Genomic DNA, 18,173 nt, shown 5'->3' on the forward strand with positions numbered 1-18,173 from the left:
CCCAACAGCCATGTGTATTCAGAATTATCAACAATGAAAAAAAAACCCAAGTCCTGAACTTACCACATACTCATCATCATAGCCATCTTCTTCTGGCACGCCTGTGTTTGGGTCACAGTCACGAACAGTGAACTTCATTGTGCAACTGAAAGTACAAGCAACTGGGGAGGAGAAGAAAAGCCCGTACAAGTTAGCGGTGCAGTTTCTTCTGCTTGAGCCCTCACTTCCCCAAAAAGGACTGGAGAGAATGTGCGTTAGCTTTGCTCCAGAAGATACAACATAGTCATAGTCAGAGCATTTTTCAACTTCATATAAGATTTTCCCTCAGACCCTAAGAGGAAGACATAAGGAGGAATCCTCTTAAACATCCCATTTTTAATCATCCAGTACCACTGATTAATTAAAGTGCGTACTATTTTTCACAAACACAGGTTCTACGTAAAAACCAGCACGACACATGAGAAAAAGAGTTCTAGAATCTTAAGATACATCGGCCAAAACCCACACCCTAAACTTTTTATTATCTGTTCTCCAAAAACTTCATTCGAGAGATTTGTTGTGCAGAACTACTCCCTCCCAGGGGGTACCTGCAGTGGGGTCATCCTGGGGAATCTGGACAAGGGTGTAACACATGCCCGGCTGGTTGTAAGCCAGGCTGGGCGCTGGGATGCAACAGATCACGTCGTAAGCGTCCGATGGCTCCATCTGCACAGTGACTCTCTCCAACAGCTGATCATTTAACGTGTTTGTGCAATCAAACTGCAGAAAAATAAATTGAAAAGGACTTGAGCATAGAAGAAACGTTTCTAAATCAAGAATTTTTCCCCAAGTTAGCTACAATACTCCACAGCACATAGCAGAGATCTGCATCTTTGATCAAGCCTGCCATTCTCACTGAACAACTTTTCTCTCCAATTTTTCTAGAATTCTTTAACAGATGGGATCATAACATCCATCGTTTTTTTTATCATTGAGGTAAGCAGCACACATGCACCCTCTTAACTCTACCTTACAACTCCCTTAAGAGAGAAGTTGTCCTCTCAAGGGCGCTGTTTACGCTACACCCAGGCATCATTAAGGGCCAACTCCTATTGCACCCTGGCAAAAGCGCGTAGCTTCTCTTACCTGGAAAACGATGTGATTTGTGAACACATGTTTAATACAACGAACAAAATACTCCGTTTCTGCTTCTGTGAGCTGCACTGGTTCTGAAGACTTGAATAACGGACCCAAGCTCTTAAACTCTGGAATGGCTGCCAGTTGTTCTGCACAGAAAGGAAAAGAAGATGGCAGACACTGACAGGCTTGTTCACTGCTCCCGCCTGGGCTGTGGCAATGCTCCCAACACTTCAAGCACTGGCGACCCAGTGATCTCTCATACCTTGGAAAATATCCTGACGTGAAGGTGCAACCTTCTCAGGCTTGTTGGTCACCAGAGCAATCTCTGTAAAGAAAAAAGCAGACATTGTGCTGTCAACTACATCATGCAGGAGTTTTAAATGCTGTTTTATCTCCACTAAAAATTCCTTAACTGGGATTGTTCCTGGTTCCCCATACATACTAAAATATCTTTTCTGTGAGGCAATATTGGATTTTAAGGAGAGAACAGGAGAGATGTTTGAGTAATGATGAAGAAACTGCACTTTAGTTCAGAATAGCCAGAAAAAAAGAGCTGGAAGAAGGGGGGGGAAATCCCAAACTCTTCCTTAAAAAACTGCGCAAAGTCAAAAGTTGTACAAGATCATGGAAGAAAGCCAGTGGAGTGACTAAGTGCTTCTGGAAAGTACTAATAATTCTGATGATGTACAAACTCCTCTCTGATAACAAGTTCAGCAGAACGAATAACGACATTCTTGCCAACCCACGTCCCTTTGGAAGAGGCGCCATCTTCCTTTATCTGTGAAGATGAGGCAGGCTTGCTTCTGCGAGGCCAGTGACACTGTAACCTGTATGGCATTCAGCTGAGCCACCTACAGTCATCTTGGCCTGACCCCACTAGGACAGCAGCCAGTTTACAGACACCAACTATCATTACAGCAACCTGAACGTTTACAGCCTTGCCTACAGCCTATTTAAATGAAGCCCAAGTGCTACCTTGTTTCTGTTCAAAGATTGGTGCAGTAGCCAGTGGAACTGTTTTCATATCAAAAGGTTTGTCAGAAGGCTCCAGTGTATATTGGTGCAGGGCTTTCTCCATCCCAGGAACAGAGACAGTCAACCCTGCAAAGTAGAAGCACAGGCAGAAAACTTCAGTTTTAACAGCAGGAATTGTCAGAGGCCTACAGGCACTACAATATAGGGTTCACAAATGAACAGCATGAATTTTGGATTGCCCATGGCAGCAAAAGTAGTAAGATGCCAGAGTCTGAAAAGCTTATCTGTGTCTCAGTTGCCTCCTTCATGAGATATGAGTAAGAAAGATTATTTAAAACACTCTTCTCTGTAGCCTGTCCACTGGCTCAGGCTGCAGAGAAAAACTCTTGTGAGGAATCTAGAGCTTACAGCTAGATAGATAAGGTTTGGACTTGGCTAATAAAAAAAACTGGTAAAAACACTTTAATTTCTCAGTAAACACAAACTACATGTTAAGTATTTCAAGATACTGGACAGGATAAAAAAACTGCTCTGAAGATGACACAGAAAATTTGCCACTCCAGAGGGTACAGCAGTCTAAACAGTTCACTCAAGAAAAGTCATCTTGCCATAGTCTTAAATATGTGAAATACTCTGCTCGCATGAACTTTCAACCACAGTCCATGAAACATTTTTTATAGTGAACCCTAGCAACAAAATGGGTCATCCTCATTTTGTAATGGAGATGATGCAGGAAAGGTTAAAAATCATAGAATGGTTAGAGTTGGAAGGGACCTTCAAAGGCCACCCAGTCCAACCCCCCTGCAAGGAGCAGGGACATCTCCAACCAGATCAGGTTGCTCACAGCCCCGTCCAACCTGGCCTGGAATGTTTCCAGGGATGGGACATCCATCACCTCTCTGGGCAACCTGGGACAGTGCTCCACCACCCTCAGTGTAAAAACTTTTCTTCCTAATATCCAATCTAAATCTACCTCCCTCTATTTTAAAACCATTCCCCCTTGTCCTATCACAACAGGCCCTACTGAACAGCCTTTCCCCATCTTTCTTGTAGGCCCCCTTGAGGTACTGGAAGAAAATTACCACAAGTGAAGGAAGGGGCAATGATGAAAAAAGCCCAATCCATACTCCTGCTCCACTTCTTAGACAATCCTTCCCATGTTTTGCTAAATATTCCATTCTCAGTTAGCAAAAGTACTTGGCAGGGAAGTGCTAGGGCCAGAAAACCCGCACAGTTCTGTCCTTTCTAGTTATGTTGACCCAAGTTACATTATAGAAGACTATTCTTACAGCAAAGCTCACCCACAATACAGAATGTGAAATAACAGCTCAGACTTTTCTTTCTACCACTGACCATTAAAAATATAGGCAGCGTTCAGTGCTATCTGTCTCTGTTGCAGTACGTTCAAGTAGAATGTTGCTCTGTCCCGAACTTCGTCATCGCTGTCCATCATGCACCTGTTTGGGGAAGAAAAAGGAGAGCAGTCAGCCAGCTCAGGACATCGTGAGAACCGAGCTAAAAATAGTACTGACCAGACTGGACTTGATACTGCAAAGACAGTCTGAGGTCTCTCAATAAATTTGAAAATTAAGGAAAAAAAAAAAAAAAAAAAAAAAAAGTGTTCAAACAGTAGCTGAAGTTTAACTTGAAGTTTGTATGCAAGTGTCATATCAGAAAATGAAAATTAAAGGAGACGCGTATGTGAATTGTTAACACCATGCACACTTGAAAGATTGTAAAATACACACTTGCATTTTATGGCTAATAATTCCAATAAGCATCATGTGGCTGCACTTTTTTTTTTTTTTACAGCATCCTTTCACAACAAAACAAAAGCAGAAAAAAATTGATAGATTAAAAAAATAAACATGTTAAAGCTGCTTTCAGACTGAAAACACTGGCTGTGAGCTCAAGTATTCACCTAGCTTTTCAACTATAGCAGATGGTTTATAGAGATTCTCTCTTCCTCCTGGCAGCTTCCCTCCCTCCCCAAACTGCTCAACTGCACTTCTTGCAGCTGTAATTCACTTGCACCTAGAATGAGGTTGCCTCTGCCTGAAGAGCTTCATAATCCGAATTATTCCTCTCACCACAGAAGTCAGACACGGCATAGGTTTACACTATAGCGCTATACAAATGAAAAACATGACATTTATGGTACAGACAATTTAAAGAAGATGAATGGTCTTAACAAGAGACACGACCCTGTGAAATGGGAACACCCAAGATCACTACTTAACCGTACCCAAAAGTTATTTACGGGTCACATGGGAATATATTTTCTCGCTTCAAGGGATGCAAAAACACTGTACTAAAGCACTGTAGATTTATCACCAAGTAATCTGTTCTGAGAACGTTCCTATCAGATGTCTTAATGAGTAATCACATCTTTCATTTGCTTATCTCCAGCAGTGCTACAGTCCCTCCACCCAGGAAGGAAGGACTGAAGACAACCATCTCTCAACTCCTCTACTGATATGTTGTGACCATCCCAGTATAAGTTCTGACCCGGTCTGACCTTGCTTCTGTGGAGCCAGCTCACCCAGCATCACAAAGAAGCTCAGCACGTGCACAGCACAGCCATACCCACTCACCTCTGCAAAAGCACCAAGATGCTCGGAAGAAGATTCTCATTCTGGGCACCAAACTTCGCTAGCGCACTTACAGCGGCTAAAGGAGAAAACAGGAAGATGTCAGAGGGGCTCAAACTATACGCAAACACATTCCGAGTCATTATTCAGAGCACTGTGTGTGCTGTTGTCCTGCAGTTCCAATTACACAGGTTTTCACTCCCACACCATAAACCTTTTAGTGTTATGGAAAGACTGAACTACTTCCATATTTTCAAATGGAAATAGTTTTGTGTCAGGGAATAACAGAACAAGATCAGTTTAACAGCCCTGCATCTCTGTTCTGAAAGAGCTCTCTAACAGCTAAGGCTAGTTCAAGCTCTGTGGCTCATTCCAGTTGTTGACCATTCTGCCGTTAGCTGTAGCCCACACCCCCAGATAAATCTGTTTTTCACACACAGGGGTGACACACATCCAGTGGTGACCAGGGCCAGGCCACATCCAGCAGCTTTGCAAGGAGCCAAAACCCCTCAGCAACCGCTTAGAGCCTGCCTGTCTTCAAGCATCGACTTGAAGAAATTCCACATACAGAAAGAAGAGAAAGCTCTGTAAGGAAGTACAAGCTTTACGGCCTTGGTGGTTAAAAAAGAACCCACATTTTTACAATGACAAAGTTTCTAGACAGCGTACACTCTCTTGGGGATGCTCTTCATATGCTCCCAGGTCACAATTAAGAAACTGTGTCCAAAAGAGCTGTCACCAAAAATCAAATGTAATCTGGACCACACCGCATGAGTTCGTTTTGCTTCATCTCTCCCAGCAGTACTTCCAGTTCTAACATGCAGGGGATCAAGCTGATGCTGACATCCCTCCAAAGCCAAGTCCCAAGTACGAAAATAAGGTGAACACTCCAGAAGGTTTGTTGTAAAGGCTCTGCAGGAAGGAAGTGCTAATGTGCAACACACTTCCAAGGAGGAATCCTTGTCTTGTGGAGGGGAGACTTCCATATAAACAGATGACAGCCTATAGCAGAAAATTATGCTGCTTTGGGAAGCAGCAGTGTCCCCTCCTCATTTATTATCACCTCTCAACTTTTGGGAGACATTCAAAGAAGGGACTGGAAACTAATATACTGCTTCTGTTCTGCAAAGCAGGACCACCAAGTGCTGATGCTAAGATGATACGAGGAGTTTAAACACACTGCAGGATCAAGTCACCTTCACAGCTGACACATGTAAGAGCTAGCTCTTCACAGTGCCTGTGGAATAACCATTGCGTTCTACCCACAAACCCAGTTTCAACCTGGAGATTTCTAGCAGAGCTCAGATATGAAACCATTAAGCATGCCAGCTGAACTTACCAGCCCTCACAGCCTCGTTCTCCAGCACCACCCTGTTGAATATGAAGCGGATGTACTTGGACGGGGACGGAGTCCTCGGCCCCTCTTTCCCCAGTAGATGCAGGATCTTTGTGGCGAGGACAGTATGTTCACAGTCTTCGATGAACTCGCAGAGGTGAGCCAAGCCTGATTCCTTACTCTCAGGATTCTCCTCAATGATGCTGATTATGCAGTCCACAATGGCTCGCTTGTACTCAAAGCCACCCTGGGAAAGGAAAATCAAGGACGCTGACCCACAGCAGGCAGAGCTCAGACCGCAGTGCTGCTCAGTTCCCCTCACGCTTCAATGACTTCTTTCCGTTAAGACAAACAAGCATTTGTACATAAAAAGAAAAGAGAAGGTGTGCTGGATGACCTAACAGGGTCTTCCCAGTCCCCCTGACTCATAAAAGCACATCATCTGAACATCCCTTCAGATCCATTTTTGATGCACCAGCTCTAGTTCTTTCTCAATTCATTTCAGACAGGTCTGACACATGAGATAAACAAGGTCCTGGTGATCAGTCAGGCCCCATCGTCACTACGTACCCACTGACGTAACACAGAAGATACCTTTCACACTGTTTATCAGAGCTACCTGCCAATAACTACACAAAGAAAGTTTCAAACATACATCATCCCTGAGCATATTGGAGAGGAAGGTCATCATGACGCTGTGTTTCCGAGGGTATTTCTGGCACAAAGCGCTGATAGCCTGTACTACCACTACCTGCAAAACAACAGAGAAGGACGTTAGTCATGAGCATTTATTTTCCTATGAAAAAAAAAAAAACAAAACTAGGCTTCTCTCTACCTGAAGTTGTCACCTTAATAGACTAAATTCATTTAAAAGAAGATAAAAATCAGGTGGTGGACTTTCAGTCTAAGTGTGTTAACAACTTTGTGCTAGCGTGCTGCAAGACCTGGCTCTGCTGGAGCGACTGTAATTTAGGACGGACAACATTAATCCAAAGGCTTCCCCTCGCTTCATCTGCCCGGTGATGATCCTGACCTTATTTTAACTTAACTAATTACATTGTCATCAAAACTCTTTGCAATTTTAAAACTTGTCTAATACATATTTCCTGTTCTCATAAAAACAAGAACTTAAGACCACTGTACACTAGCAGACAATGACTTTGTAGAGACATGCTATGCTCCTGAAGGCAACTCCATGATGTAAAGGGACAGGTACAACGGACTGCCATCCTTAAACAAGTTATTACCTGAGTTCATAGTGACTAAACTCGACAAATTAGGTAGAAATTTACAGTTCGCACTATTTCCTAACTACATATCAGACTGAAGTAACAGACTCAATCAGAACAGTTAAAATCCCTCTTCCTCTCCAAAGAGGCAATAAGAAGGCAGGACAAGGTTTTGCAAGATACTGCCCAGGAGCCAGGAATTCACCAAACAACATTCACCCTTTCTTGGAGTGCTGGGAGGAGAGTGACACAGTACATTTAAGTTGGAAAGCAGAGAATTACACCTTCTGAATTTCAAGCTGGCTTTCCTCTATCAGACTAAGTCACTGAAGGATTAACAAATGGGAAAAGCTTCATAAAAACAAGAATGGGAGAAAAACCTGCAGCTGGAAAGAGCAGAGGCCTCCAATGCCACACCTTAAACTCATCTGATATTTCTGACACGAAGGAAGAGATCTGTTTCATGAGCCTGTCTACACTGCTCTCACTGCCTGTCTTCAGCAGGGTGGTGATGGCCAGGGTAGCAATACTGCGGTTGGAGTCAGTGATGAGGTTTTCCAGGTCCAGGTTGCAGGCAGTGACTGCAGACGGATGCTTCATGGCCACCTGTAAAGAATGCAATTCCAAATTATATGGGAGCAACAACATCCTCTAATTCAAAGCTTTTGATGGGGCAAGAACTAAAGCCCATATTTTTTTCAAGCACTGCTCTGTTCCACAAGGATTGCAACTAAACCTACAACATACGACTGCTGGCAGGATGCAATCAAAGCTCACGTTCTTTTATTTCAGATTAACTCGCCTAACTCTAAGTCATCTGTCTGACAGGCACAAACTGCTTCTGCTGCAGTGTGCAGCTTTGAAATCAGAATGTTATTTCCTTCACATGTATCCTATTCATACTTTTTGCAATGTTAAATATCAAACGCTCTGCCTCCTTATAGCTCAGAGCTCACGAGTTATCAAACTACAGCTTGTTATAGCCCTGTGGTCCAGAAATGAGCAAACATAGCTTGAGTGCAGAAAAGAGCTCTGTCACACCAGGAGATTTGGCATGGAAAAGCCAAATCTCCAGCATGGAGTATTTCCAAATACAGTAATCACAAGAGCAGTTGCTCTACTTTAGGTAACACACCATTAGGCACGGAAGTCTGTCTTCTTCTGATGCTCAGAGATTTACGCTTGTTTAGAAGGTTTTGGAAGCACTCACTTTATTAAGGGTCCGTACAGCTGCATATCTCAAGACAGGTTTGGGAGAACTACAGAAAAGCTGCAGCACTGAAAATAATAATAAAAAAAATAATCAAGAGAAGTAACTCACAACAAAATGTTACAGAGTAGAGACCAGAAAATTTGATTTCAGTATTTTAGTTACGCTGCACTCTCTCTGATGTGCTTTACCACCCTTTCTCTCAGTTGCATCAGTGGTACAAAGGACTATGACCCACCTGAAACAGCTGGTGCCAGCTCCCTGGCTGTGCAGTTTGGGAGATGGATGATTGCAGAAGCAGCTTCATAAATAACCATTTCATGCTTGTTCCGCAGACAGCTCTCAATGAAGTCAAACAGCGGACTTTCATGGCTACAAACAGAAGATATTTCACAGTGTGATGTTACGTACAAACCACTAACACTGCATTTCTGAGAACTTGACAGAAAGCACAGTTAGTGCACTGGTTCATGTTTCTTATATCGCCACATTGATCACTTCATACTTTTATTCCAAACTTTTATTTACTATTATTCTATTCATCTTTACATTATCGTCTTCAAGCTAGAAGCGCTGCATTCCAGAAATAAATACTTTATTATCAAGCACATATCACATACCACTAATAAAAAAATCCATTGATAAAAGAATTTCATTAGGAATTCTTACATAACTAGAATTTCTTAGATAACTATACCCTCCCTCTGCTAGTATGAGAGATCAGGATAGGACAAATCCTTTTGTTTAGATCCCCACAAAATAGGTAGATCCTTATTACATTTGAAATGCATCTAACTAGACAAAGGACAAAACCTCTCCAGAGATTATTCTGCAGTTTTAAGCCTGCTCTCAGCTAAGTTTTGGTGGTGCGGTGCCAAAACAAAAATCCAAACCCCACCACTGCCACACATACCTCCACTCACTTCAGTCTAGCGTTCTGCTTTTACCTGCATTTTACCTTTAACATTACAGTTCTCTCCATCTGTGTGTAATTCCCAGAAACTTTTTAAAAATGCAAATTTCCTAGCCACTGTTTACCTCAAACTACAATTAGTTTTATAATTCACATGCTGCCTCTTACTCACCCCTCTTCAGATTCCTTCAGGAGTTTGCTTGCAATTCGGATCAGCATGCAGTATGCAAACTGGGATTTCAGTCCAGATTTAGTGAACTTATTCAACATCTTGGAAACCGCAAGGCGATCATTTTTTCTAAGATGATAGAGCAGCCCCAAAGCATGGTACTAGGAAATCAGAAACAGAGATATGCAGGTATTTAACACACACTGCAGTTGGAAAAGCCAGATTGTAAGACATAAAAGAGAGCTAATAATTGCTGTTTCCTAGCAGAAACACCTTCTAACCTCAAATGATCAGAGTTTCCTGCCAAGTTATAAAGATCTGCAGTATTTCCTTCCCCTTCCTGTCCACCATAAAACAGCCTCAACATATTTCTGAAGATCAGAAGAGCCACGAAGTTAGTTTACTCCCTTTTCTTGCCGTTAAATGACAGAACTTCAAAGGCTTCAGCTTACTAAATTATTCTGTACGATAACACTTGCATTTCTAGCACACTCAACATCCAGGATATCCCAAGGCCTTTAAATGACAGCTGACCTTATCAGAAATCCCTGAGGCATTTATAGTAAAAGTACAAAGGAACATTTCTAGTTGCTTGCCAAGTTGTTTTGGTTGGGTTTTTTTTTTTGTTGTTTTTTTTTTTTTTTTTTTTTTTGCTATAAGACTGATTCACAGTCAGGCTTAATCCATTTGCTAACTGGGCAAGACTTGTTTCTGATCATTAGCCTGTACCACTGACTGAACATACAGAATACTTTCACCACCACAGCTGTTTGGAATACTTGTGCAGAGATTTTGCTAATATGGATACTTTACTGATGTTTGGGCTAATCTCTGTGGTCCTGGAGCAACTGGTAAATTTTCTGAAGGCTAAGACAAGAGACACTGGTGTTCTGGGAGACCATTTCTTGAGCTTTCTGAAAACTCAAAGCTCTTCTGCAACAACTATTATGAAACAGTCAGAGGCATCCCAGCTATCAGAAGGTTAGCAGGGAAAATGGGCAGAGGACTGCACTAAAGAGCTAACTCTTAATTAAGAATTTTGCATGGAAATCGTGGAGAAACTTTTGATTTTTTTTTTTTAAATCGTTGAGTCATTTCCCTCAAGTCATAATTCTTGTTTTTAAAAGAAGAAGGGGAAAAGGAAAATCAGTTATTTTTTTCTAATGTTATCTTCAGATCTTGCAGAATACCACCAAAACCCTGTAGTGTTTTTAGAGCTTCCTGGGGCAACCACCCTCAAACATACCTGCACCATGACATTGTCACTAGAAGCTGCTTCTTGAGCTTCGTTGATCCACCGTTTGACTACGTCATAACTGATCTTCATCATATGCTGGAAGAAGCCACAAATTCAGACTGCAGACAAACTAACACTTAGAAGCACAGTGAAGTACCGTGAGCCTTGTTTTCAGTTGTTACGTTTAAAGACGTCGAGACAATCTAGGGCTTTGTTACATACTACAGGTAATAAAGAATAACTCCTAAATACATAGCTTATATGGATGCACTTGTTTCAATAAAGAGAAAACTAATTTGGAGAGGTTTTGTTTACATTCAAACAGGACAGAAGACAATACTAGGACAATTCATGTGCCTACGGTTACTCCAGCAGGAAGATTTCAGTTGTCAGTATTAACACAGCTTTGTTTGCTCCCTCAGGGCCCTAACACGGACACTACTCCACCTCCTCAGCTGGACCTCTTACCTCCCACTCTGCCTTCTTGATTTACCAACGCAGCCAGTCTATCCTATGCACCTATAAACCACTGGTTTTCTTACATCTGGACTACCATGCTTTCACCTGTATTCTCCTCTTCAATAAAAATATTAACCTAACAAGATTTTTTCCATCTTTTTCTCCTAAACAAGGGAGAGGAAAAAAAAACAGTGAACTACTTCATCCTGCCATCCTACTACAAATTAGCAAAAATAATCTTGAATTGCAGTCTTATCAGGGCAGCAATTTCCTGGATTTGTTTTTTGCAGAGCACAAAGCAGCCTGCTTTTAGTTCCTGTTACAGAATTCATACGCTCCTTCACAGTCATGAGTGTTAGTCCCTCCACGGCACAGAACAGATTGTTTCTACTTACTCTCACCAAACTGATAAGCTGTTTCACGGTCAATGTGCTTGACTTTTGAAAACAGCAAAGCCTCTCCCCAGAGAAATTAATGTTCTACACTAACTCCATAGAGAGATGACTGAGTACTTTGCACTTAAAAGTTACTACAACTGATGTACTCTCAAGTGACAGAACATTAAGGAAGGAGTTTGAGAAGACAGTCTGCTTCAGACAAAGGAAACTCCATTGCTAGTATTTTTTGTTTAAATTCCAGTGAGGAGATGAAGAAGAGTTGTATCAAAAGAAAAGGAGATGAAGAAAGAACAAAAAGGCCAGGCAGAAGTACATGTGCAGCAGACCAGCCTTCCCAGCCACAACACAATGCACAGATTTACAATAATCTACTGCTTTACTTACTAAGGAAGACACCAGTGCAGAACTAGACACACTGGGGACTTTGTCCACAATGGCTTGCTTCATGTATCTCTCAATGGCTTGTAACATCGTGCCCTACGAAAGGGAAAGAGGAGTGTTGATACTTGGGAGGCAGAGCATAAAAGCAGTATAACGTAAAAATATATGCACAGCACATTCAAAAGGTTCTCAGAAAAAAAACTTGAAGTAATTCTGAAAGCACATAGTTCTGCAAGGGAGACATGAATATCAGCTGCCCAGTCCTGAAGGTTCAGTAACACCATCGAAGACTACAGCAAAGCGATCTCAGATCAGAAATCAGAGCTCCAAAGCTCCTGCCTTCTAACTTCATGTTTGCAGCGCCACAGCTCCACAGAGTTCCTCACACCTGCAGAGGGCTTCAGAGCAGCTCTCCCTAAAGCAGCAGTTCCAGTACTACTACAAGGATACACCCTGCGAGGGAGCAGGTTTTTTATTTTAAATACGCTCATGATTTCTCCCACCACCGCGGTGTGATTTGTACTCACATCAGTGATCCTGCAGAGCGCTCGGATGGCTGGGCCCCGGTACACATCTTCCTTCCCCGTCATGTCTTTGGTCAAACTAAAATAATCAAAGACACCCTGTTAACACTGCTTTAGTATCTCAATGTCTTGGTCCTTTTGTGACATTCACCTCAGCTCATTTAGTTGTTTTTCAAGCTGTTACCATGTAACTGCTAAGCTCTAGTATTGGCTAGAAACAACTTCTTAGTAATTAGCTAGCTGAAAATTAGTAGTGTCAGATACTGTGGAAACATAGAACACTACAAAATGCACAGTTCATAATACTGCTTTGCCATAGGCCTGGTTTATTTAGCTCAGTCATTCTCCTCCTTACTGTTCTGCTTTCTGCCACATGAGATTTTGGTTTAAATAATAGAGAAGTTTAATTTGCTGAATAGTTTTAAAAAAATATATTAAATAAAACAGCTGCTTAGCACATGCCACAGATACAAAGCACCAATCGATTGATAAATGCAAGCCTGTTGCATTTTTAGAAAAGCATAACAACACAGCAGGAAGAAATTAACATTTCATACAGTGACACATACTCTGTATCATGGAACAATTTATTTTCCCTTGCTGTATCTTTTATAAAACAGAATTACAGAAAATTATGCTAAAACAGGTAAAACAAACACATTAAGATGCAGTTACTTGTTTCAGAGCTCTGACACTGTGTTTTCTGTAGGTTCTACTACCTGCTTGTGACGATGATGACGTCCTCAGAAATATTGGCCATCTCTTTGATAGTAAGGTAACACATTCTTCTAAGGGTTTGCTGGGAAAGTGTATTGCAGAAAACCATTAAACACAATGACAACTCCAAATAAAAACCTCCTAGAAGTTTTAAAAGTTGAATAAACTCAAAAAGATAAATATTTTATTTAACTTTAAAAGTAAAATAAACTTTTAAACAGAACGCTCTCTTCCCCACGACTATACGAAGTCACAAGCATACAAGTAAAACCATGCTGGGTAACTGGATAACAGCGTTACTCCCTATCACCAAACAAACCACGAGAAGAGTAAGAAATAGATATCTTATAAAATGATAGGACTAAAAAAATACATTAAAAAAATCTACGCATTAATGATGAAAGAAGTGACACATCGTGTCTGTATCCAGAAGCCTCACAATCAGCAGTTAAAAGCTTTAAAAACAAATTCATCTGATCTATTTGTTACTGTAAATAAAAATGGAAATATGCAGAGAGCACAGCACTTTAATTCTCTGAAAGCAAGTTATGTATTTACATTTTTTAAAAATCTTCTACTTTAAAAAATGTGGATATGAGAAAGGTCTCAAACACTCTGTACTTCCAAAATTTTCATTCTATCATTAAACAGTTACACACACAACCTTCCTCAGACAAATCTCTCAAAATCTGAGGTGCCAGTTCATTTTTAACAAAAATTAATGAGCCCTATCACATGAAGTATACTCCTCCGAGTTCTTACACTCTCTGCAAAAGAGATCAGAGAAGGACTTTTCATCGGGCTGAGTCCAAAGTTTAATCCAACATTTTCAGGATGTCCTCACCCCTTGCCTCCATGCTGACTCACGAATAGAGCAAGCTGTTCCAGGGAACTACAGTATTTGATCTAAAGGCAACTTTTAAATTCTATTTTGAGTTAAGCAGATGGGGATTATCTGCAAGTGTAAGAAACAGCCATAAAATTATACCGATTTGTACGTTAGGGTTCCCGTCACTATTTGCATTCTTTACAACAGTAATTCAACTCCGAAAAAACCCACCACCAAAAACAACCTGCAAAAGTAACCGTACGTTATTATTCAGTCATTTGTTTCCAAACCATGAATTGCCTTGAGCGAGCACCTCCTGTGCAGAGCTTGTTCTCTGAAGTACTTGCCTCACCCTCCTCCCACATCCCAATATCCAACGGTTTTGTAATCGCTGCAAATCCAGGCAAAACCAGGGAGCAGCAAGTGGTAAACACTAGGTACTTACATCATTAGATTGAAATAACCTGGTCATTGCAAAAAAAGCTTCTGTGGCTTCAGTGGTTCCAAAGTGTTCACCCTGAAACCAGCAGAAAAGAAGCAAGAGAAAAAATACCATTATTATCCAGTCACCTCCACCTTTCAGCTCCCACTTGTAATTCCTACTCATACACGAAGAATCTTTTCTTTGCAGACTTTTTCTCGTGTGAGAAACAGTCCCTACCTCACCTGGTGTTTCCTGGGGAGTACAGACCAAGTTTACCACTGTTATCTACTTGGTTTCCATATAAATGCCATCCACAGCGGCGCAGTGACAGAGCAGTTTGTCAAGCAGCCTGGGTTCTCTCTTTCGACATCAGCGTGTCAGCAGCTGGTTTTGTGCCACGCTTCCCAGTCAGAAGGAACCCCTTGTTTAAATGGGATTGCTCTCACTTGGCACTCAGAAAAAAAAAAAAAGTCTTACAAGCTTCAGTGACACATATCTCACTCACCTCAGTGGCAAAACTGGAAGGATAAACACTAAATTTTTAATATGCTTAAAAGCTACCTCCCAAGTCTGACAGGAAGAGGCATAAAACTTTCACACTGAAAGTTCCCAGAAACTAGCTTCAGGAATATTTGTTCTGGCTAGGAAGAAATTAGAACAGTTACCTGGTTCAGCAAGTAAAGGATCTTGGTAAGGATGTGCAGGCATCGTCGTGGATTTATAGGAGTCTCATTAAAGATACGTGCCTACAAACATAGCACAAATACCGCATTACACTCTAACTCCACAATAATAATTTCTCTTTCACCATAAAAAGTACAGTAATTTGTTTTCAATCAAGTAGCTTATAATTTTTTTCATTCTAAAAATGCGTCCCAGAGAACATATTCTCATCATTCAGCTCCTGCATGTTTAGTTCGCTGGATGGGCAGCAACCTGAACAAAGCACAATGACTTGTTTTACCCCCTGGAACTAGTAAAACTACTTTAAAATAAAAGTATAACAACTCAATTTGTTCCATAACATCCGTAGCCCAAACACTACTTAAACTAGTCCGTAGGAACACAAAATTGAAACTGAGTTCCTTCTTATATCTCTTTGCACCCACAAAAAACTCCTCATTATTTTACCACATGTTCACCCCGTCACTTGGGGTGCACAAAGAGAAGCAGGAAGATCTGTTAAATAGTGCACAAGCGTAGGAAAACATGCAGCTCAGCTCTTCAGAAAGAGCACCCTTGGATCCTGCATGTCCACGTGGAAGGCAGAAGCCACATCTAATGTGATTACCATACATAAAACCCTCACAGAGTAACTTCACATGCATATAGTTAATTTATCATCACAGGGCACGTAAATTAAGCACACATTTCCAGGAGCTGCACTGTAAAACTTCCTTAAGCTGCTAACACTTACTGACTGAGTTGTTAAACGGTATTATGCTATGATTATTCGTACCTCTTGAAGCACAGCACTCTTCTCCAAATGCTGGAAAGGATTAGAGCCACTACCTGAAGAACAAAAGAGACATCTCAGTTAAGGAAATGTGTTCTTCACAAAAACCAACACAATGGAACGTGCAGGAACAGCCCCTAAACTTTACAAAAACACCTCAATGCTACAGTGGCGTTCCTCTTGGAATAACAGATATTCTCCATTAACAGCTTTGAATCCATTTTCTCAAATTGTATATTCAGAGTTTCAGGGAAAAAAAAAAAAAGGGAGAAGCACTTTCAACATAGCTGCAGGGTGAGGAAGAAGAAAAGTGTTTGCTAGTAAATTTGCCTTAATACTCCCTTTTTATAACACTATTCACTCTTTTTTTCCCCCTAGTCCCTCTATTTTTATTCCTTCAGGCACAGGAAGCACTGAAGGCATCAGGACAGAGCTGCTGATTGGGATCTGAAAGAGAACTATCGATCAATGCACCACTAAAACGGGCTACTCAGCAAAGTCCATAAACAGTCTGGCTGCTGCACATCACAAAATCATTAACACTAGACTATCTCCTTACTTCTCAGCCTTTTAACAGCCCAGATCCAACCGCTGAGAATAATTAATTTATTGGAGATGGCACTTGGCAGCAGCATACAGGGGAGACCAGCCCTCTAAGCCACATTCACAGTGAAGCCACCTCTCTGAGCCACCATTACAGATGTGTAAATCCCTCCAAACCCTCGCTACTGCGTCTGACCCTTTTCCTCCAGCAGTAATTTTTCATTTTCGGTTCCTTCATTCTTCTGTTCTCCCATCCCAAGCAGAAGGAAACTGAGAAAGAAATGAAACTCAGAAGACCCTGGAGCAGCAGCAGCAGAAATTCAAGCCAGCATCAGTTACTCCAGGCGACCTGAACTTAACTTCCAGACGATTTTGCGGAGGGAAAACGTGCAGGTGATGGCTTCATCCACCACAGCTCTGCTTAATGGGATGGCTTTTTCCCCGCCCTACCTGAACACAGCCTCTCCCGAAAGCCCGAATCGCAAGTGCGGGGACGGCTGCTGCACCGCTACCGGGCTGAGGTGCGGGCCCCGATGAAGCCCTGCAAGCACCGCTCCTCCTCCTCCTCACGGCGACGGCGGGAAGAGGCCGCCGGCTGCAGCCCGCGGGGTCGCGGGCAACCGGTTCCCTCTGAGCGCGGCCTCAGCGGCCTGGGGCGGGCCCTGCACCCCGCGGACCGCCCCGAAGGGCCGGGGGAAGGCTCCGAGGGAGGCGGACGAGGACCCCCCTCCCTCAGCGGCCATTACGCCCCCCCTCACCTCAGCGGCCGTTACGGGCCGTGGCGCGCGCCGGGCGCCTAACGATCGCTCCTCTCAGGCCCCCGCCGCCATCTTCGCCCTTGAGCCCACTCCCGGCTCCCTCCCCGCCCCCTGCCAGCCCCGTACCGGACTCTTCGTCTTTCTTGTCAAACTTCTTAATCATGTCGCCGCCGGTCCTCCCCCTCCCGTCGAGCCGCAGCGCCCCGGCAGCTCCCGCCGGAAGGCCCGCCTCGCCGCTCACGCTCTGCCCTGTCATTGGGTCGCGGCGCTGTCACTCAACTTCCTAAGCGCTTAGGGCCACTGGGCGCCTTCTGTCTCTCTAAGCCACGCCTCCTCCCCCCGCTGCTGAAGGGGCGGGGCCACGCCTCGCTGGGGTGAGGGCGTGTCTTAAAGGAGCCGCGCAGCCATTTTGTCAGGGAGTGGTTAACCTCCACTGTCTCATTGACTGACAGACAGACAGACAAACAAACAATCTGAGCCCCTTGGCAAAAAAATAAACACACGCTTCAGCCTCCAGCTCCCCTCAGAAAGGGGAGGTGAGGCGCCTTCGCCCAAACGCTGGGGTATTTTGGCTGCGCCCTGAGGAGGCCATTACTTCCCTCCTCCCTGCCCCTTCTAAAAATAATAAAGCTAAAAAGGAGGTGGCGTAAGTTATTAACACCTCAACAAGGTCTTTCTGAGAGATGGGGCGCGTTTCAGGGCCAGCTGCAGACATGGCGCCTGCTTCCCTCAAACGCCCGCCGCACAAAGCGGCTGAGGGCTCCCGTGGCTTTCGTCTGCCCCTTCTCACGCTCAGTGTGTTCTGCTTTCAGTTGCTTCCAGAGGTTAGTTCTTTGGCTAGGGGTCCACCTGCTCCTCTGAATAAAAAATGAGAAGCCCACCTCTTGTCAGAAATACTGAGGGAA

General features: G+C 42.9%; 1 protein-coding gene across 2 annotated transcripts in view; it reads right to left on the bottom strand.

Moving 5' to 3' along the window:
• Positions 1-18,173, bottom strand: part of COPG2 (coat protein complex I subunit gamma 2) — a 29,530-nt gene that overhangs the window by 3,110 nt on the left and 8,247 nt on the right. The window contains exons 1-21 of one of the 2 annotated variants that reach the window (XM_086744271.1): positions 17,395-17,483; positions 15,971-16,023; positions 15,177-15,257; positions 14,533-14,604; positions 13,261-13,340; positions 12,545-12,620; positions 12,021-12,113; positions 10,789-10,875; positions 9,546-9,703; positions 8,699-8,832; positions 8,461-8,528; positions 7,668-7,856; positions 6,677-6,772; positions 6,025-6,268; positions 4,689-4,764; positions 3,448-3,551; positions 2,095-2,220; positions 1,382-1,444; positions 1,126-1,265; positions 588-759; positions 64-161 (exon numbers count right to left, since the gene is read on the bottom strand). In XM_086744271.1, the coding sequence (XP_086600397.1) occupies positions 64-161; positions 588-759; positions 1,126-1,265; positions 1,382-1,444; positions 2,095-2,220; positions 3,448-3,551; positions 4,689-4,764; positions 6,025-6,268; positions 6,677-6,772; positions 7,668-7,856; positions 8,461-8,528; positions 8,699-8,832; positions 9,546-9,703; positions 10,789-10,875; positions 12,021-12,113; positions 12,545-12,620; positions 13,261-13,340; positions 14,533-14,604; positions 15,177-15,257; positions 15,971-16,023; positions 17,395-17,431 (2,247 nt within the window). In that variant the 5' untranslated portion in view covers positions 17,432-17,483. Of the gene's footprint in view, positions 1-63; positions 162-587; positions 760-1,125; positions 1,266-1,381; positions 1,445-2,094; positions 2,221-3,447; positions 3,552-4,688; positions 4,765-6,024; positions 6,269-6,676; positions 6,773-7,667; positions 7,857-8,460; positions 8,529-8,698; positions 8,833-9,545; positions 9,704-10,788; positions 10,876-12,020; positions 12,114-12,544; positions 12,621-13,260; positions 13,341-14,532; positions 14,605-15,176; positions 15,258-15,970; positions 16,024-17,394; positions 17,484-18,173 lie in introns of those variants that run through there. The other variant, XM_086744264.1, reaches the window with a different exon arrangement.

This window comes from Chlamydotis macqueenii, chromosome 1 (genome assembly GCF_036417535.1).
Source record: "Chlamydotis macqueenii isolate bChlMac1 chromosome 1, bChlMac1.mat, whole genome shotgun sequence".
Taxonomy (NCBI): Eukaryota; Metazoa; Chordata; class Aves; order Otidiformes; family Otididae; genus Chlamydotis; species Chlamydotis macqueenii.